Raw genomic sequence first — 22,013 nt, 5'->3', positions numbered from 1 at the left:
CATTTTTACAACTTACAACAAGTGTATCAGGAAATAACATTTGAACTTGGAAACATCACTTCATTTTCTATCATAATCAACTTAGATTAATGAAATTTAACCCCCTCCCTCCCACCCCTACTATAACATATGCAATCACGTATATCATATAATATATTCTTTTCTACTAATCTAAACATTTAATAAAAGATCAGAAACCCCCCACCCCCTCATTTGCAATTGTACTATTAAGGGAAAAATGTTATCTATTCATTACAATAATCTGCTAATGGCCCCCAAACATCCTGAAATTTACTAAAATTCCCTTTCTGTGTGGCTAATATTTTTTCCATTTTATATATTTGACACAAAGAATTCCACCAGAACTGTAATTTGTTGTATGGCAACTCCTGTCATAATAAGTAAAAACTTATTATTTTTTTAAGAAATCTGACTTTTCGCCCTCATTGACATGCCAAATAATATAGTATCATATGATAAAGCCACCGGATTTTCTAACAAACAATTTATTTGGCCCCATATTGATTTTCAAAAAGCCAAAATGAATGGACAATAGATCTAAAGTCCCTACTTTGAGATGACAATGCCAACATCTATTAATAATAATAATTTTATTTTTTATATACCGCTATACCATAAGTTCAAAACGGTTCACAACAAGAATCGTGCAATGAGAGTATGCGATGTTTACAGCAAGAAACATATGTTTACAACAAGATACATATGTTTGGAACAGGATACATAAGTTCAGGCTTAGAGCCATCTATTTTTTGTAAACGAACAGGGGTCCAGAATGCTCTATGTAACAGAAAAAACCAAGTTTGTCTCAGATGCAGACACTGTACATCTCATCCTCCAAGACCAAATTTGTGGCCATTGAGACGCAGTAATTTGATGCTTAATCTCAATGCTCCAAATGTCCCGAAGACCAGTTTTTGTTTTTTTATTCATAAATCCAGATATCAATTTATACCACTGTGTGGCCTGGGTTAAACTGTGTTAAACCTATTTGGGCGTACTGGGTCGTGCTCCTGGCTACCTGGTGCACTGTGTAATCTCAGAGAGGGGTCCTTTTACTAAGGCGCGCTAGCCAGTATAGCGTGTGTGAAATATTAGCACGCGCTAAACGCTAATGGTCTTCCAATGCGGGTGATTGAGGCCAACAGCGTGCCTGATTTTAAGACTAAATGGGATCAACACGTGGGATCTCTTCAGAGAGAGGTAAGGGAGGGTCATTGGTGTGGGCAGACTGGATGGGCCTTGGCCCTTATCTGCCGTCACTTTCTATGTTTCTAACGCACCCATTATATTCTTTGGACGCGTTAGCACACGCAAATATTTAGCGCGCACTAAATCGGCTAGTGCACCTTAGTAAAAGAGGGGCATAGTTCTCTACCACAGTTATGCTCCTCGACGCATCATGACCTGACAATACCAGCAAGGAGAAAGGCCATATTTCACAGTCAGGACTAAGGTTTTTTACTGTGCTGCCCAGAAGAATGGAATAAACTTCAATTTTACATTAAAGAAGGAGGGAAGGATGGGGGAATTAAAAAAAAAAAAACTACTGAAATGACACTTGTTTTGTCTCATGAAGTATTTATTTATAAATTTATATACCGCATAGAAACTATGCGGTTTACAAAATTACATGCATACATATTAAAAATGCTAAACATGTTTCAACATGACAAACACAATAAAACCTTAACTAATGATATCATTATTAAAACCTTCTTTTGTATGAAGGCTGAGTCTTCTAAATTCATGCTGTGGCTGGCATCATTGGTGTTTAGCATGGAAAAGAATATGTAACAACTCAGTCCTGCAGATCTGATAGGTTTTGTTATGTGTTGTGAAACTTTTTATATTTTTCTAAGATGCTTGTACGTAATTTTATTTTGTCTGTTGCTCTGTGCTCCGCCTTGATAAAGGCAGAATAAAAATAAACAAACAAACAAGATACTAGAATTTCTTAGGGCTTTTCCAAAGCCGTGCTAGCGGGTTTAGCGCACGCGACTTTTAATCACGCACTAACCCCCGCGCTGGCCAAAAAACTACCGCCTGCTCAAGAGGAGGCGGTAGCGGCTAGCGCGGCCAGCGGTTTAGCGCACGCTATTACGAGCGTTAAACCGCTAGCGCACCTTTGTAAAAGGAGCCCCTAATCTTTCTTGCTGGTAATTATCTTTATTAAAAGGCCCTTTTACTAATTTGCAGTAACTAGCACACTCTTACTGCAGCTTAAAGGGGCTTACCACAGAAGGTCCTGTAGTGAGTCTGATATTATTAGTCTAAGCCAAAATTCACCTCTATAACTGGCACCTTATAGAATAAGTGACTATACAGTGACAAGCCTCAGAGACCTTAAATTCAAGCAGTATGCATACATTTACAAACAGCACTTACAACCTAAAAGATAAGTGCTGTTTGTAAATGTATGCACTGTCGTTTTCTGATTATTTAATATTTTGAATAACTTATAATATTTAAAACTTATTTAAAAGAGATTTTAAAAATATATTGATTTTCACGAGTTACAAGCCAATGATTGAGATTCTGACCTGACAATATATCTAGCAGCGTACTGCTTGAATTTAAGGTCTCTGAGGCTTGTCACTTATTCTATAAGGTGCCAGTTATAGAGGTGATTTTTGGCTTAGACTAATCTTTAGTACACCTCCTTTGTATTTGATTTTTTGGTTTCACCATTCTGATATTATTAGCACATGCAAAAAAATATTTTAATTTTATGGCAGAAGGGATGAGTCTGGGGGGAGGGAGGCGGCAGAGAGAAGGCTGCCAGTATTGATCACTTAGTACACCACATGCTAATTAATGCCGTGAACTGTTATGACCTATAAAATAGGTAGTGGTTAGTGCTCACACACTAATTTGTTGATGGGCACATACTAATAGCATTGTAACCTAAATAAACCTACCCTAGTGGAGTATATAGTCCAATAATATGCTAGAAAAAATTCCACTATTACTTATTCAGAGAAGTGCACTCATTTTTTAACTTTAATTTCAACGGGAAAAGGCCTCAGATATGGAGCCTACGCACAGTCATAGTGGAATAGTAATAGTGGAATTTTTTCTAGCATATTATTGGACCACATACTAATAGCAACATGGCTATTAATTTTAAAAAAGGGAGGGAGGGAAATCGGCCATTTTACAGCTGCAGTAGAAAGTGGCTTTGGCACATGGGACAAGGGCACACTATGGCCACTTTTTCCTGCACCTTTGTAAAAGAATCCCTAAATAAAAAGTGAATAATCTTTAGATATCTGTGACCCTCTCTGGGAAAAACATGACTACAGTCACTAGGTTTTAGTCATGTTTTCCCAGATATGGTTGCATGTAATTAAAAAAAATCATGAACTCTTAAACAGAAAATAAAGGCTTTGTGCAAAGGAAAACTCCTTTATGGCTTTAAAATGAAAGTATATTTTAATACCTTGTGTAGTCGAAGGTAGACATGAGCAGATGAAAGCTTATCCACATGAAACCTGAAAAATACAATGAAAAAACAGATAAACACTAAAACCTCTGCAAGCATAAGTCACAATGCATAAAGAGCCAGATACTCGTAACATACCGCCCCCTCCCCCCCTTTTACAAAGCTGTGCTAATTGCTGCCACAGCAGTAAGTGCCCTGAAGCCCATTGGGATTTAAAGGGCTTTGTGGTTTTAGACAAGCTGATGTTACTATCCTGGTGGAATCCTAGTGGATACACTAAAACAATAAACCCTCGTGGTATTATTATTCAAAATTACAAAAGTTGACTAAACATAAGATAAGTGACTTCTTTTTTTGTCACCGTTTCAATATACCGAATAAGTGCAAATGCGCATTAGTAGTATATTTATGTTTTTAAAGGGGTTAAATTAAAGTAAAAAGAAAAACAAAATAGAATAATTGAGTTATAACAATAAAAAGTTAAAAGAATAAAGCTAAAATAAGGTAGTTGAATTTATAATTTTAGTTCTTGGCCGATGACTGGAGCATGTAGGAGCATAACTACGCTGACTTTTCGGTTGTGATTGGGTAGCTGTACGTAGGCTCTGATTCTGAGGCTTGTGTAATGTGTTACACTTCTCCGGTTGAGTAGTGTGGTATACTTTTTGTGTACTTTTGGAATCCTAGTGGAGCCATAGGCGTCGGAACAGGGGGTCCACAGGGGCCATGGCCTCCCCAAAAATTGCCACTTACTTTTATCCATGGTGGTCCAGAGGTGCAGCGGGCAGGAGTGAGCTTTCCTTGCTCCTGCCCTGCTGCTAACCCAGTCGGTCATGGCTGGTTTCTTCTGTGGCTGAGCTGCAATGAGTAGGGGCACGCTTTGGCGCTCCTGCTCAGCGGCTTCTTTGACTGGCTCCCGCAAATTCTTGTGATTTGGGACTAGGTGTTACATACCCAGGCTGAGAAAATAGCCATATTAGAAAGGTTTTAATATCGTGTTTCCCCGAAAATAAGTGATTTTCGGGGTAGGTCTTACTATAAGCCCTACCCCAAAAATAAGCCCTAGTTAGACTGACCCCCGAAGCCCCTCCCGAATGTCCCCGACACTCTCCGACTCCATCCCTGGATTCGCCGGCAGCAGCACTCCCCCCACTGACCATCCCCCATCCCCCTGCACAGCATCTTCCCATTTCTCCCTCCCATCCAAACCCCCCAACCTTCCCACTGCGAGACCGACATACCTTCCTCCAAACAGCAGCGCCGGTAGAACTCTAAACAGGCTGCTTCGTGGTCTTCTCCTGCCGGGTCCTTCCCTGTGCCGTGTTGCTGATGATATCACAGTGATGCAGCAGTGGGAAGGTCCCAGTGGGAGAAGGCCATAAACAGCCTGTTAAGAGTGCTTCTGATGCTGCTGTTTGGAGGGAGTTATGTCAGTCTCGCAGTGGGAGGGTCAGCGGGGTTCTGCTGCGTTAGGGGGGATAGAAAGATGCTGCTCAAGGGTTCTGCTGCATGGTGGGATGGGAGGGAGGGAGGGCTAGAAAGATGCTACAGAGGGAAGGCACAAGGGGATGGGTGAGAGGGGAGAAAAGATGCTGCTCATGTGTGGGAGAGAAAGGAAAAAGGGAGGAGAGATGATCATTGTACATGAAAAAAATAAGACATCCCCGAAAATAAGCCCTAGTGTGTTTTTTGGACCCCAAATTAATATGACACTGTCTTATTTTCAGGGAAACACGGTACCACACAGAGAGCCCTCAGCTCTATGAGCCCCTTTGATTTTAACAGTGATTGACCATGTAAATGTCCTACTAGACTACCAAAAGCTGCATAAGATGCCAGATGTACCACCTAATGAAGACTGGGAAATAATGGCTGGCCAAGGGGTTGCACATGATTCCTAACTGATGACATCATAGCTTAGTACTGTAACAAAGAAGCTAGCACAAACCCAAACATCTGTACTGGTCTGGTGAGATAAGAAATCCACATTTCCATGGAGCTGTGTGAACACTTCACACCAATATCTTGCCACATTGTACTATTCCAGCAGTCTCACAGGGTTGGAGAGTCAAGAGATTGTCAGAACAGCCCCATGCAGCAAAATTTGTTGAGGCCTGCATGCAGCTTAGCAGGAAGAGTTCTTGTGATATCAGTAGAGGCATATTAAAACTGTACTGTGTCAGTGTAGATGGCAGCAGATGTAAGATCAGTCCGCCATCTCAGTCTTTCTCCTATAGTTGATGAAGAATTTCCCACAGCATGCGCTTTCTACTATCAGGGACTTACCAGATATCTTCAGGCCAGCCATACTTTATGAGATCTTCATCTACAGTAAAAGAAAGATAATGCATTAAAGAAAGGGGTATTTATTAGCCTGTCATTATTTTGGCTCAGATTTCAAAAACCAGATCAATCCTGCTTTCAGAATGCTGCTCATACTCAACCTCTATATATGAAACCACAAGCAAAAGTCAAACATGCACATTACAATAAATTAATTTGTATCTCACAAAAATTATACTGCATTTAACTGTTACTTTTCCAAACACCGTACTGCTGATATAATCAGCTGAAGCTACAGCTCTTTCATCAGTTCAAATGCTCTAATTAGTGCAATGGTGCTAAAGAAAAAATGATGGAAGCAGAACTGCTTTTAGTTGAATTTTAGCGTACTGTATATAAAACAAATGTAGTGCATGTTTAATCGATTTAATTACATTAAAAACATTTAATGCACTTTAAAAATGTATTTTAAACACACTCCAAATATTAGGAAAAATATGGAAAAATCTGAAACCAAACAAAATGTTTTTGCATGCACACATCCCTACAGAACACATCTGGATCATGAGCTCATTCCTTGCTCTATTCCTAACATAGCAACACCATAAGAACATGAGACTTGCCATACTGGGACAGACCGAATATCCTGTTTCCTACCCTTTTGGTTGAGGATATGGCTACTAAAAACACGGTTTTGACTGTCAGATCCATCTGAGATGCCTCTTCAAAGGGTTCGTACAGAGCTCTAGCAAGCGCCCGCAGGACCAAATTAAGATTTCAAGTTATAAAAGGCAGCATACCAGAGGGTGAAGACGTAAGGCTCCCTTTAAAAATCTGGACATGTCTGGAAGGGAAGCCAACGTTCATTTACTCAAATGCCCTCTGAAACAGGAAAGACCTGCAAGCTGCACCTTAAATGAGCTCACTGCAAGGCCTTTTTCAAGACCCTCCTAAAGAAAGGCTAACATCAATGCAATTGGGGCCTTGGCTGGATTCATGTGCCTTTTACGGCACCAGATCTGGAACACTCCCAGGTCTTTGCATAAGCTACCAAAGAAGACTGCTTCTTTGCTCTCAGCAGAGTGGCTATGACCATGTTAAAATAGCGTTCAAAGGCTAATTCTGTGTGCTCAAGAGCCATGCCATAAGACCATAACAGTCTGGATCCTCTTAGGCCACTAGGCCCCAAGAGAGAAGGCCTAGAGTGCAAGAGAATCTGAATCCCTTGCGCCCCTCTGAAGGTGTACCAGATCTGCATACTACGACCACCGCGGCCAGTCCAGGGCAACCAGAATCACCCGACCTGGGTATGTCTTCATTCTTTGGAGGACTCTTTCTATCACTGGTCATGGAGGGAACACATACAGAAGATCTGCCTGAAGCCAAGGATGGACCAGAGCATCCAGCCCTTCGCTTCCTGGTTCATATCCTAGACTGACGAATCAAGTTGCCTTCCTTTTGCTGGCTGATGCCATGAGATCAAACACTGGTCACTCCCATCGCTTCAATATGTTGACAAAGGCCTCTTAAGATAGACACTACATGCCAGGATCCAGCGCCTGACGACTGAGAAAGTCCACTTGCACATAAGAACATAAGAATTGCCGCTGCTGGGTCAGACCAGTGGTCCATCGTGCCCAGCAGTCCGCTCAAGCGGAAGCCCTTAGGTCAAAGACCAGTGCCCTGAGACTAACCTTACCTGCGTATGTTCTGGTTCAGCAGGAACTTGTCTAACTTTGTCTTGAATCCCTGGAGGGTGTTTTCCCCTATAACAGCCTCCGGAAGAGCGTTCCAGTTTTCCACCACTCTCTGGGTGAAGAAGAACTTCCTTCCGTTTGTACGGAATCTATCCCCTTTAACTTTAGAGAGTGCCCTCTCGTTTTCTCCAGCTTGGAGAGGTTGAACAACCTGTCTTTATCTACTAAGTCTACTTCATTATCTTGAACTTTTCAATCATGTCCCCTCTCAGTCTCCTCTTTTCAAGGGAGACGAGGCTCAGTTTCTCTAATTTCTCACCAGTAGGAGAGGTCAGCTGTTATCCTTAACCTCCATCCCACTCCCATCCAGCATCTCCCTTTTTATCTTCTCTCCCCGCCCAAAATCCAGTTTTCATTTTCTCATCTATCCCCCACCAGCCAGCATTACCTCTTCTCTCCCCTTCCTCCCTTGCACCTGACCAGCATCATCCCCTTCTCCCTGCCTTCCCTTTCCATGGTCCAACACTGCTCCTTCTCTCTTCTTTCCCCTCCCACATCTAAAATCATGGTATATGTGCCACCGAGAGAGCAAATAGATGGGTCTCCACCCACCAGAACAGCAGTTGAACTTCCACTCTCAGTGGTGCACTCCTGGTGCCTCCCTGTTGAATGATGTAGGCCACTACTGTGGCATTGTCTGAGAAGACCCAGACAGCCTTGCTTTTCAGGATGTTCTCCAGTGCCCAAAGAGCTAAGCATATCGCTCTCAATGCCATGCGATTTATAGACCAACTCCTCTGCAAAAGCAACCACCTGCCCTGTAGCGGGTGACCTTCACAGAGTGCTCCCCAGCAGTACAGGCTGACATCTGTCATCAGGATCACCTATGTAAGTATGCGCAAGGTATTCCCCAGATCATAGTATGTGGCTCCAACCACCAGTTCAAGCTGATCAGGGCTGCAGTTGTCCAAGGCAGAGAAAAATCCAGAGCCCCCGACTACAGGGACCACCTGGAGAGCAATGCCTCCTGGAGAGGATGCAAATGCACTCTTGCCCATGGCACCACCTCCATGGACCCCAGCAGTTGAAGATAATGCCATGCCATCGGAGCTTGCATGACCTACATCTCCCAAGATCTGCTGTCTGATCTTTGCTATGCACGTTTTCAGTAAACACTCTGTTTTGCTCTGTGTCAAACAAGACCCCCAAGTATTCCAGGGACTGTGTCAGGTCCAAGTGACACTTCCTGAAGTTTATCACCCAGTCTAGCTCCTGCAAGAGCTGACCCACAGCTGTGATCCCCTCGGCATGGAATGGTGCTTTTTATCAGCTAATCGTTTAAATAAGGATGCACCTGGATCCCTGCTTTGTGGAGGTGAACTGCCACCATGATCATCACCTTGGTAGAAGGTGCGTGGTGCTGTCACCAGCCCCAAGAGGAGAGTGAAGAACTGGAAGTGTTGCTCCAGAATGTGGAACTTCCAGAATTTTCTGTGGACCAGAAAAATAGGAATATGTAGATCAGCCCCCATTAGATCCAACAAGGCAAGAAACTACTCCAGTGCCACTGAGAAAATGACTGACTGGACCATTTCCATGCGGAAGTGGGGAACCTCGAGAGCTGCATTGACGGACTTAAGATCCAGGATCGGTCTCCAATCTTGAGAGCCTCTTTGGGCACGATAAAGTATATCGAGTACTGCCCAAGCCCAGTTCTTTGTCTGGTACGGCCTCTATGGCTCAGAGATCTAAGAGTCTTGATTTGGTCACTTGGACTCTGGCAGCTTTTTCTGACTTTACCACTGGAAAATTTACAAACAGGCCGGGAGAGGCCAGAAAAACTCCAGTTTATACTCTTCCTTAATGACTTCTAGAACCCAGCGGATTAAGAAAATCTGTACCCAAGCCACCCAATACTCAGTCAGTCTCACCCCTACCCAAGGAGAGGCAGCTATCAATCTGGCATTATTATTTTTTGGAAGCGATATTGGAGCAGGATCCAGATACATGGGAGTGCCTGGCACTCCTGAATTTCTGACTCAGACCTTGAAATAACATGTGACTTAAGGACATTCCTGAGTACTGGTGAAAGAGAAATGAGCCACGAAAATGTCCCTGCCCGGATCCCCTTGGGGCCCGAGGTCTGCTGTCTAGTAGGAACTTTTGGCTTAAAATCCACTACAATGGCCATTAGATTGTCGAGGCTCTTACCAAAGAGCAATTGCCCTTTAAACAGAAGCTCAATGTCGCTTTGAAAGTTGAATCTCCCACCCACTGTTTGATTTAGAGCAGTCTGTGGGCAGATGGCATATGCTGAGACCTTGCTCAAGATCCTAAAAAGGTCATAAAGAGCATCCACTACATAATCCAGCCCTGCCAAAAGAAACTGGACGTTTGCATTGTTGTCCAACTTCGTAGCATGGCTTAGTCTAGAATGGCACACCTGGGCAACATACAAGGCTGTTGCTGTGGCTTTCAAGCTGAGTGCCGTGGCCTCAAACTGCCTCTTGATGACAAAATCCAGCCTGTGATCTTGGTTATCCTTCAGTACCACTCCGTCTTCATTAACAACTACTGGAATTTGTTGTCAATTGGTAAACATATACATAGTAACATAGTAGATGACGGCAGATAAAACTCCCGAATGGTCCATCCAGTCCGCCCAACCTGATTCAATTTAAATTTTTTTATTTTTTTCTTCTTAGCTATTTCTGGGCAAGAATCCAAAGCTTTACCCTGTACTGTGCTTGGGTTCCAACTGCCGAAATCTCTGTTAAGACTTACTCCAGCCCATCTACACCCTCCCAGCCATTGAAGCCCTCCCCAGCCCATCCTCCACCAAACGGCCATATACAGACACAGACCGTGCAAGTCTGCCCAGTACTGGACTTAGTTCAATATTTAATATTATTTTCTGATTCTAAATCCTCTGTGTTCATCCCACGCTTCTTTGAACTCAGTCACAGTTTTACTCTCCACCACCTCTCTCGGGAGCGCATTCCAGGCATCCACTACCCTCTCCGTAAAGTAGAATTTCCTAACATTGCCCCTGAATCTACCACCCCTCAACTTCAAATTATGTCCTCTGGTTTTACCATTTTCCTTTCTCTGGAAAAGATTTTGTTCTACGTTAATATCCTTTAAGTATCTGAACGTCTGAATCATATCTCCCCTGTCTCTCCTTTCCTTCAGGGATTCCAGTCTCTCCTCCTACATCTTCTGGCACAAGCCTCCTATCATTTTTGTCGCCCTCCTCTGGACCGCCTCAAGTCTTCTTACGTCCTTCGTCAGATACGGTCTCCAAAACTGAACACAATACTCCAAGTGGGGCCTTACCAATGACCTGTACAGGGGCATCAACACCTTCTTCCTTCTACTGACTACGTTTCTCTTTATATAGCCCAGCATCCTTCTGGCAGCAGCCACTGCCTTGTCACACTGTTTTTTCGCCTTTAGATCTTCGGACACTATCACCCCAAGATCCCTCTCCCCGTCCGTGCATATCAGCTTCTCTCCTCCCAGCATATACGGTTCCTTCCCATTATTAATCCCCAAATGCATTACTCTGCATTTCTTTGCATTGAATTTTAGTTGCCAGGCATTAGACCATTTCTCTAATTTTTGCAGATCCTTTTTCATATTTTCCACTCCTTCTTCGGTGTCTACTCTGTTACAAATCTTGGTATCATTTGCAAAAAGGCACACTTTTCCTTCTAACCCTTCAGCAATGTCACTCACAAACATATTGAACAGGATTGGCCCCAGCACCGATCCCTGAGGGAATCCACTACTCACCTTTCCTTCCTTCGAACGACTTCCATTAACCACCACCCTCTGGCGTCTGTCCGACAGCCAGTTTCTGACCCAGTTCACCACTTTTTGGGTCCTAACTTCAGATCTTCAAGTTTGTTCAACAGCCTCCTATGAGGAACTGTATCAAAGGCTTTGCTGAAATCCAAGTAAATTACATCTAGCATATGTCCTCGATCCAGCTCTCTGGTCACCCAATCAAAAAATTCAATCAGGTTCGTTTGGCACGATTTACCTTTTGTAAAGCCATGTTGCCTCAGATCCTGTAACCCATTAGATTCAAGGAAGTACACTATCCTTCCTTTCGGCAAGCTCTGGCTACTCGTAAAGAGTCCCTTGGGGACCTCCCAATGATCAGTTAATATCTTAGTAATATCTGGGTGCAAAGGGAAAAGTCACTTGTGTCTTAGTGCTGCTTATGAGCGAGCACTGAGCAGCTGAAATCTGAGGTGGTTCTAAAGTCAGCCCCTCAAGGGACTGTGATAATTCCCTGCAATACTGATGGCCTAAACAGTCTGTGCACAGCTGGGTCATCTCTGAGATCCATAGCTGCCACCTGATCATGGTCTTGTTCCCCTGAGATGCTAAATATCCATGAACAGAGGAACCAAACTGGGAACACAAAGGCATGAACTTGGATCCATTCTCATCCAAATCCTGCCCCAACTGGGGACCCTGCGCCTTTAGTGTGCAGCAGCCCTGGCACCATTCCCGCCGAGACTCCAGAGAGATCAGACCGGCCTCCGTAGCTTAAAAAAACTGGGAACAAAAATTCTTTCTTGTCTGGTTCCAACCAGAATTTCAGCCCCAGAACCCACATAACCTGGGTATCCATCACCTCAGGGGTGGTGAAGCTCGTAGTTTCTGTGCCCCCCCTCCTAAACATACCATACCACTACCCTCAGAGAGGCATATTTTTTGTTTTTTATAATAATTTTTCTTATACTTTAAAGTGCTTAGTAGTAGTATAAATATCAATAACTTAATCTTTGTGACTAAAAACTTATCTTAAGTATTTGCACTGCTCGTTTCTCTTTCTCTTATCGCTTCGGGAAAGGGACCTGTCACATTCCGACGTGACAGGTCCATTTCCCGACGTGATAAGAGAGAAACGAGCAATGCAAATACTTAAGATAAGTTTTTAATCACAAAGATTAAGTTATTGATATTTATACTACTACTAAGCACTTTAAAGTATAAGAAAACTTATTATAAAAAATAAAAAACAAAAAACATGGAAAATTAATATAGAGAGGGCAAATGAAGAAGCCGTAGCCATTAAGAAATATTGGGTTACCAGAAAAACATGAGGTGACCGAATGGCATGTCTGAAGCCCTGATAGATTATTCAAAAAATATCCAAGAATGTGTGGGGCATTGATCTTGGGGATGTTCCTATGAATGATTGGTCAATGCCATATGAACGACTGAGACATTTACTTGTGATAATATTATTCGGCACAGGGATCGAGCAGTAGTTGTTCAGCACAGTCAGGAATCTCAGAAGTTTTAGTGATACATAAAGAGTCCAAGGCATGACATTTAGAATTTAATATTACACTTTAGTTACCTAGGGCACCCTGGCAACTAAACTTTAGTATATGGCACCTAGCACCATCTCAAGTTTGAGAGGACCTGTCTTTGGCAGCTCAAATCCTGCTGAGTAAAGCAACAGCTGGTCCAAATAGAGTAGCTATAGCCCAAAGCAACCCTATGGTGCTTGGTAATTTTTTTTTTTTTGAAAGGGGTATGGTGAGGCAAGGTAGTGAACAACTGCTCTGGGCCCCATGTTACTGCAGCTTCCAATGCCTCCTTGGGCAGCTTCTTTTGTCTTCCACCCTGGCCCTGATACAACCCCCCTCTGGTCTGCAGGGGAAGAATTTTTTTATCTGCGTCTGCTGCCTCTTCCTCTGTGGGCATCATTTGCAGTATGAATAATGTACGGCTCTGTAGCCTCATGAGACTCACCACCTGTGGTTTATATTTTAGGAAGAGCTTGCAGAGAAAGGGATAGCTACAAGGAAAGGGAACATGGAAGATATACTGCTCTCCTCTCATTGACTGAAGGGAATGCTTTTGAATTGGGAGAGCCAGGGAATAACCGATGACCACAGTGCCATAAGGAGGGTAAAAGAGGAGAGTACTCACATCTCTCTGTCACTGGACTTCGTGGAGAAGCAGAAGCCCTGGCTACTAAATTTTAACTGGCACCTAAAATAACATTTCTTTGTTTAAAGCTGGGAAAGTTAACAAAATTTAGTAACAATAAATGCAATTAAACATTCTAATAACTTACAGGAAATGAAGACTTACTTTCATATTTATCCTTTCCCATGTAAATAGTATAAGCAGGGGAAACAACTAAGAAAGGAAGAAGAAAAGCAAGTGTCATACAACTTTTTATGCAAGTAGAAAACTAAAAGGCAGCTCTCAGAGACATCATGTTGGTCCTGGAGAAATCTGTAGTCTTCATAAGTTGAGATACGTTTTTAAGAAAGAGCAAAAACAACAAAAAAGGTAACACTTGAATCTGAGATCACAAAGTCCTTTTGACATCTTTTTGTTAGTTCCTTAAAAAGGTATCACAACTTACCAAGACCACAAATAAAACAGTTCTGCAGTATGCTTTTTATTCCCTCTCAGACATCTCTCCCACATAGTTACTCAAACTGTTGAGGAGCTAACACCTCCAAAACTGCACATCTGAAAACTATCAGTAGTAAGCAAGTCATTTTAACAAACGGGATTCCAAAAGTTGCCTTGGAAATCACAGATGCACCACATGGAGGTAGCTGAAAGGTATTACAGTCCATTCTCATTATTCACGCATTCCTGATTCACGATTTTGCATATCCGCAGTGGCATGCATTGTGACCGCTATTTGCCATTCTCGCCATGTGTTCATGTATTTGTGGACCTCCGACCTTAGAAAAGCTTTGTTTCCTTTCTCTTTTAGTTTTGGCTTTGCTTCCAGAAACGGCCACCAAGCATCAAGAGAGTGAATTACAAGCATCTGCATGTACAGCTCTAAAGAGAAAGAAACATGTCATGTCTCTGAATGACAAAATATATGTTTTAGATAGGCTTCATTCTGGCAAGTCTGTTAGCACACATCAATACCGCTTATTCTTCAGCACTTAAATATGAGCATCACAAATATAACTATGCAAAGGCTCATATTTAGGCACAGAAGAACAGGTGCAGATATATGCTTTGTTTCACTTGGATGCTTGCACACATTTGTTACTTCCCATCTGCCTTTAACACTTGCGAATGCCTCCTTCCACTTGTGAAAGAAGATAAAACTGGTAATTCAACTTGAAAAAATGATCAGTTGTGAGTTCAATGTGAATGAATCCATAATCCAACCCATCTGGCAAAAAGAGGAAGATATTTGTCGGTCAGTTTGTGAAGTTGCACCAGAAAGTTCCAAAACAACATCTGTGGTTTGAGATCAGCCAATGGAAATGATGGAGAAATGGCTAAATTTGTGGATAATGCAAATGGTGAGAAAAAAAAGCACAGTGGATAACATTGTTGTCAAGCTGAAAGTCAGAGGCATTTTCAAAAATGTCACCCAGAGGCATGAAAACGTGAAACCCTTTTCTGCGAGTTCGGGTTGACTAGTGTGTTTTAAAAAGTGATATGCGCTAAAAAATGCAAGCCCTTCCAGGGAGGCAGGTTCAAATGACAAAGCTGCTGAGGAATTTAAAACTTACCTTCTAAGTGTAATTGAAGAAAAGGGTATGCCAGAGCAGGTCTTCAATGTGGATGAGACTGGCTTGTTTTATAATCAGACTGGGAAATGGACATACAGATATAACAAAAAAAGGCAGCAAAAGTCCCTTTAAATGCCTTGAAAAAGGATTCAAGGCATTTAAAGATCGCAGCACCCTGCTACTGTGTGCCAATGCCAAGGATGATTTCAAATGCAAGCCTCTTATGGTCTACAGAGCCCCAAATCCTTCTGCACTTAAAAGGAAAGAACCTGAACTGCATGCCAGGATGAGCACCAATGTTGATAAAACTGTACAATGACATGGAGGAATGTGATTCCATGCTGGAGTGCAATCTAAATTTCAAGCATCTGAAAAGCTCTTCATTTGCCCCTTACATTGAGACATTAAGGACTTGAGAAGGAAAGCCAAGCAGACAAAGTTTTTTTTCAGTCAACATGTCGCAAGATTCACACACCAGAGGTTGATGTGTCAGAAGTCAATCTGTCAGCCTCAACTCAGCTAGAGGTTGATCAGGCTGAGTGATATACCTTGAGTGATACAGTACAGTATACCTGTATTTGTGTAAAGCTGTTTATGTCAAGCAATGTTTTCATAATGGTAGTGTACCATTTCTTTATATATGTCCATTTCCCAGTCTGTGCTATAGCATCCTGAACCGTTTTGTCCTAATGTTGAGCACACTAAGGGCCCCTTTTAGAAATCCCAATAGCATCTCCCAGCACGGTTAATGCACCAAAGCCCATTCAATTCCTTTGGGCTTTGGCACATTTGTCACAGGAAAATCACTACGGTGGCTTTGTAAAAGGGGCCCTAATTGCTTACTATGGTTGTGTGATACTGTACAGTACAATTTTGTAAAGCTGTTTTTTGCCAAGCAATGTTTTCATAATGGTTTCAAGTTTAATAATTCTCTTGATTAATCGCTTAATCATACTTCAAAACGATGAACAATGGTAGTGTACCATTTCTTAATATATGTCAGAGGAAGAAAGGCCAGATCCACACGGGACAGGAGGGGAGGCAGAAGAAAAAATTATGTCCTAACTGTTAATTTTCTTTCCTTTAGATGCAGCAGATGAATCCAGAGACTAGTGGGATAGCACACATCTACCAGCAGGTGGAGATAGAGAACTGATTTGCAGGAGTATATCTTGGATGGAACCTCTCCTGGCCATTAGTATTGCTCTTGCCCAAGCATCAGGAACAATGCCCCTCAACAAAACACTTCTTTCCCACATAAAAACTAATAGAATCAATGATAAACACCACCTGAACCAATACCAGAGCTAACCAGTGCAGTAAGCAAGGAGAACCCCAAGACTGGATGGGGCTCTGGATTCATCTGCTGCGTCCAAAAGAAAGAAAATTAGCAGGTAGGACATAATTTTTCCTTCTTTAGCGCCGGCAGCAGATGAATCCAGAGACTAGTGGGATGTAACAAAACCAACCTCAAACTGGGTGGGATCTACAGCCTCAGCACCCTGGGTTCAAACCCCGCGGTGCTCCTTGTGACTCTGGGCAAGTCACTCAGTCCTCTATATAGCCCCAGGTACGTTAGATAGATTGTGAGCCCACCGGGACAGATAGGGAAAATGCTTGAGTACCTGATTGTAAAAACCGCTTAGATAACCTTGATAAGCGGTATATCAAATCCTAATAAACTTGAATAATAATAAACTTGAATGAACATGCCGCCTCTGCAATGACCGAAGCACGAAAGGACACATCTGTGTGCTCCACCACATCCAAGCGGTAATGCTTAGAAAACGTGTTTGAGGACGACCAAGTGGCCGCCCTACAAATCTCCTCCAAAGAAAACCCCTTGATGTAGCCATCGCCCTGTCGAGTGAGCACGGAGATACTCCAGCAAACACTTACCCGTCAACAGATAAATGGAAGAAATAGCCTCCCAAACCCAAAGAGCCACCGAGGCCTTGGAAGCTGCTAGACCTTTTCTAAGACCCGAAAAGAACACAAAGAGATGATCCAAATGCCAAAAATCATTAGTAACCTGAAGATAGTGCAAGAGCACCCTATGCACATCAAACAAATGCAAAGAATGAAACCGTAACCCCCAATCTTCTTCCTTGAATGACGGGAGGAAGAGGGACTGATTGACATGAAAAGGCAACACTGCCTTAGGAAGAAATGAAGGAACCGTCCGAATCGAGATCCCAGACTCCGAAAAACATAAGAATGGATCCCTGCAGGACAATGCCTGCAACTCAGACACATGCCTAGCTGACCCCAAAGCTACCAGAAAAACTGTCTTCAAGTACATCCTTGAGCATCGTGTCACTCAAAGGTTCGAAAGAAGCCCCTATCAAACCCCCAAGAACCACCTTCAAACTCCAATCTGGACATGGTCTCCACAAAGGCGGCCGCATGCGGTTCACCTCCTTAAGGAATCGAACCACATCCGGTTGAGACCTGTAACAGGGGTCGGCTACATATGGCGTGCTGCAGGCTGCCTCCAACCCCTGCTGTTATCTGGACTCGAATGAAGGGGTGGGAGGGAGTGAATTTTTGGACACAGAAGTCATGAAGGGAGAGAGGAAGGGAGGGAAAGAGATGCTGAGATGGGGGAGGGAATAGAAAGGGAGAATTGGGTGTGGCTATGTCAGTGAGCGGGAAAGAGAGATGGTTGTGTACACACGGGGAATGGAAGTAAGAGGAGAATTTTTGGTCGTAGGGAGGGAGGTACAGAATATGATAGGGAAGAAAAAGATGAGAGTGAGAAATGTGGTGGCAAGGGAACAGTGGGACAGATTGAAAGGGATGCAAGAGGGAGGAATGTTGGACAGTGGTGAAGGGAATGGAGGGAGAGATGTGGCATGGTGCTGGAGAGGGGTGATAGAAGGAGAAATGTTGGGCATGGGGCTGGTGGGCAGGCACGAAAGATGAGAAAGGGATAAATGCTGGACCATGGTAGGAGGAACCAATAGAGAGCAACAGAAGAATTTACAGAAGATGGGAAAGCGGAAAAAAGAAACTGGGACCAACTTTATGGAAAAATAAGTCTCCAGACAACAAAGGTAAAAAATGGAATTTATTGACTAAAATATGTTAGCTTTGGGAAATGTATATAGCAGATGTCTTTGTAATGTGTTCAAAAGAAAAGGAAATTCATTTCTGGTTTTATTTCTACAGTGTTGAAGTACTTGCTGACCCTTGCTGTGACTGGTGGGGATCCCCAAGCACCGCCAGCAGAGGACCTCCTCTAGACGGCCAGAATTCCCCTTCACCAAGCACAGCAATCACTGGCAGCATCCATGAGCCACTGAGGTGCCAACATCTGTGACTCAGGGACGTTACTGCTGCCTGCCAAGCTTGGCAAAAGGGACCCCCGGCTAACTGCAAAGGAAGTCCTCAGCTGACAGCTTGGGGGTTCTCATCAGCTGAGTATTTATATTTACATTAGAGGCTCTGGTAGAAACCCATTTACAAAGTATGTATTCTTCCCAATTAATATTTCCAAATTAATAAAGTCTCTTTGCTTATTTGTAAATGGGTCTCTATCAGAGCCTTTAATTCAGTAGCAAAATTAAATAAAATAACTATTTCTGAAGTCTATAGGGATGGGCGGGGACGGGTGGGATTCCTCGCAGGGACGGGTGGGGTTTCTGTCCCCACGCAACTCTCTACCTGGGAGAGCCCAGGTGTTGCCCCAAAGTCAGTTCCGTCTGGCGACACCCTAGTCTCTTACTGAAGCCAAAGCAATAGGAGAAAAAAAAATCCATTCACTTCCAGGAGTTGAAGCCAGGAGCTAGATAAATAGCAGCCATCCAAACTGCTGGAGATAGAGCATACTAATGGCCAGGTGAGGTTCCATCCAAGATATACTCCTGCAAATCAGTTCTCTATCTCCACCTACTGGTAGATGTGTGCTATCCCACTAGTCTCTGGATTCATCTGCTGCTGGTGCTAAAGAATGGAAGGTTTGTGCAAAATTCTGCGCTACGCAGTTACGCAGAATTCCACCAGGAGTATTTGGTGACACTTATGTTTGCATGAGGAAAGGAGCCAGTAAAGAAAAACTACATGATCTTCAACAGTTGAGTAACATCTAATGTTGTTTATTGCTTTTGCAAACTACAGGTTCCAATATTTATTTCTTGTTCAGGATTCATTTTTGATATGACAGCAGTTCATCATCACAGCAAGCTTTTTACACACTTCTCTAGATGCAGCCATGTAGATGCCAACAATTTCCACATCCTTTCTCCACTAAATATTTGCTATAACATAGTAACATAATAGATGACAGCAGATAAAGACCAGCAGAAACAAAAAACGCTGTGGAGATGATGTTCAAGATGCAGGCTTTATTAAAAATACAATTAAATAATCCACATAAAATATATCTAGGACCCAAAATATGGGAGCTATGGACCTAACACGGTCCGTGTTTTGACGATGATGTCTTCCTCAGGGGGTCCCTAAAGATCCAGATATAAAAGCTTGTGGATTAATAACTAAAAACAAACTGAATCGTGACTCTGCGCGGATGAGAAATTCTTAAGAGCAGATAAAGACCTTCACTGTCAATCCAACAAGATAAACTCACAGTACATATATGATAACATATGCATACTTGATCTTAATCTGTTCTTGCCATTTCCAGGGCACTAACTATAACTGGGAAGTAAGACTAGGCCAGTTACCCTTTTTATTACTACCATCTCCTGTGGGAGGGCATTCCAGGAATCTACCCCCTCTCTGTGAAAAAGTATTCCTAGCGTTACTCTTGAGGCTCCTATCATAAACATAGAAACATAGAAATAGACGGCAGATAAGGGCCCACGGCCCATCTAGTCTGCCCACCTTAATGTCCCTCCCCTACCTTTGCCCTGTGAATAGATCCCATGTGCCGATCCCATTTGGCCTTAAAATCAGGCACGCTGCTGGCCTCAATCATCTGTAGTGGAAGACTATTCCAGCGATCAACCACTCTTTCAGTGAAAAAGAATTTCCTGGTGTCACCTCGTAGTTTCCCGCCCCTGATTTTCAACGGATGCCCTCTTGTTGTCGTGGGACCCTTGAAAAAGAAGATATCTTCCTCCGCCTCGATGCGGCCCGTAAGATACTTGAATGTCTCGATCATGTCCCCCCTCTCTCTGCGCTCCTCGAGCGAGTATAGCTGTAATTTGTCAAGCCGTTTTTCGTATGGTAGATCCTTGAGTCCCGAGACCATCCGGGTGGCCATTCTTTGCACCGACTCCAGTCTCAGCACATCCTTGCGATAATGCGGCCTCCAGAATTGCACACAGTATTCCAGGTGGGGCCTCACCATGGATCTATACAATGGCATAATGACTTCCGCCTTACGACTGACGAAACCCCTTCGTATGCAGCCCATGATTTGTCTTGCCTTGGACGAAGCCTGCTCCACTTGATTGGCAGACTTCATGTCCTCACTGACGATTACCCCCAAGTCTCGTTCTGCTACCGTTTTTGCTAGGATCTCGCCATTAAGGGATCTCGCCATAAGACTTGCATGGATTCTGGCTGCCCAGGTGCATAACTTTGCATTTTTTGGCACTGAAGTTGAGTTGCCATGTTCTAGACCATCGCTCCAGTAGGAGTAGGTCGTGCATCATGTTGTCGGGCACTGAATCTTCGTCTGTTGTGCATTTGCCCACTACATTACTCAGTTTGGCGTCATCGGCGAATAATGTTATTTTACCTCGAAGCCCTTCTGCCAAGTCTCTTATAAAGATGTTGAATAGGATTGGGCCCAAGACTGAGCCCTGTGGTACTCCACTAATCACCTCCGTCATTTCGGAGGGGGTGTCGTTCACCACCACCCTTTGGAGCCTACCTCCAAGCCAGCTCCCAACCCATTTCGTCAATGTGTTACCTAATCCTATAGAACTCATCTTGCTCAGTAACCTGCGGTGTGGTACGCTATCGAATGCTTTGCTAAAGTCCAGGTACATGATGTCCAGGGACTCCCCAATATCCAGCTTCCCCGTTACCCAGTCAAAGAAGCTGATCAGGTTGGATCCTTAGTAAATCCATGTTGTCGGGGATCCCGTAGATTCTCCTCATCCAGGATCTTATCTAATTGGTGTTTGATTAGAGTTTCCATTAGTTTGCTCACTATCGATGTTAGACTCACTGGTCTGTAGTTTGCTGTCTCCATCTTTGAGCCTTTCTTGTGGAGTGGAATGACGTTAGCCGTCCTCCAGTCCAACGGGACGCTGCCTGTACTAAGGGAGAGGTTGAAGAGCACGGACAGTGGTTCCGCCAAGACATCACTCAGCATAAGAACATAAGAATAGCCTTACTTGATCAGACCAATGGTCCATCTAGCCCAGTATCCCATCTTCATAGAGGCCAATGCAAGTCATGTGTACCTGGCCAAAACCCAAATAGTAGCAGCATTCCATGCCACCAATCCAGTGCAGCAGTGGCTTCCTCCATGTCAGTCTCAACAGCACACTATTTTTCTCATTTTTCCTCCAGGAACTTGTCCACACCTTTTTTTAAAACTAGCTACATTAACCGCTCTCACCACATTCTCTGGCAACATATTCCAGAGCTTAGTTATTCTCAGAGTGAAAAAATATTTCCTCCCATTAGTTTTAATAATATTACTCTGTAACTCTGAGTGTACTCTAGTCTTTGTAAATCTTGATGCAGTAAAAAAAAAAAAAAATAATCGATCCACTCGTACCCATTTTACATCACTCAGGATTTTGTAGACTTCAATCATATCTCCCCTCAGTCGTCACTTTTCCAAACTGAAGAGCCCTAATCACTTTAGTCTTTCCTTATATGAGGAGTTCCATCCCCTTTATCATCTTGGTCCCTCTTCTTTGAGCTTTTTCTAGTGCTGCTATATCTTTTGTTGAGATAAAATCAGAACTGAATGAAATACTCGAGGTGAGGTTGCACCATTGAGCGATACAGAGGCATTATAATATTCTTAGTCTTGTTTACCATCCCTTTTTAATTCCCCCACCTGAGTAGTACCTTCTGGAACGCATTGTCAGAGGTTGTGGTAAGAGTGGATAG

At 43.2% G+C, this 22,013-nt stretch overlaps 1 protein-coding gene across 3 annotated transcripts in view; it reads right to left on the bottom strand.

Annotated features, from left to right (window-relative positions):
- The window catches only part of CCDC25 (coiled-coil domain containing 25), a 57,466-nt gene that overhangs the window by 34,046 nt on the left and 1,407 nt on the right, over window positions 1-22,013 (bottom strand). For 2 of the 3 annotated variants that reach the window (XM_033937532.1, XM_033937534.1), the window contains exons 2-4: window positions 13,567-13,614; window positions 5,750-5,789; window positions 3,461-3,512 (exon numbers count right to left, since the gene is read on the bottom strand). In XM_033937532.1, the coding sequence (XP_033793423.1) occupies window positions 3,461-3,512; window positions 5,750-5,789; window positions 13,567-13,614 (140 nt within the window). The remainder of the gene's footprint in view (window positions 1-3,460; window positions 3,513-5,749; window positions 5,790-13,566; window positions 13,615-22,013) is intronic. The other variant, XM_033937533.1, reaches the window with a different exon arrangement.

This window comes from Geotrypetes seraphini, chromosome 3, assembly GCF_902459505.1.
Source record: "Geotrypetes seraphini chromosome 3, aGeoSer1.1, whole genome shotgun sequence".
Lineage (NCBI taxonomy): Eukaryota > Metazoa > Chordata > Amphibia > Gymnophiona > Dermophiidae > Geotrypetes > Geotrypetes seraphini.
This window is presented reverse-complemented; position numbering and strand designations above follow the sequence as displayed.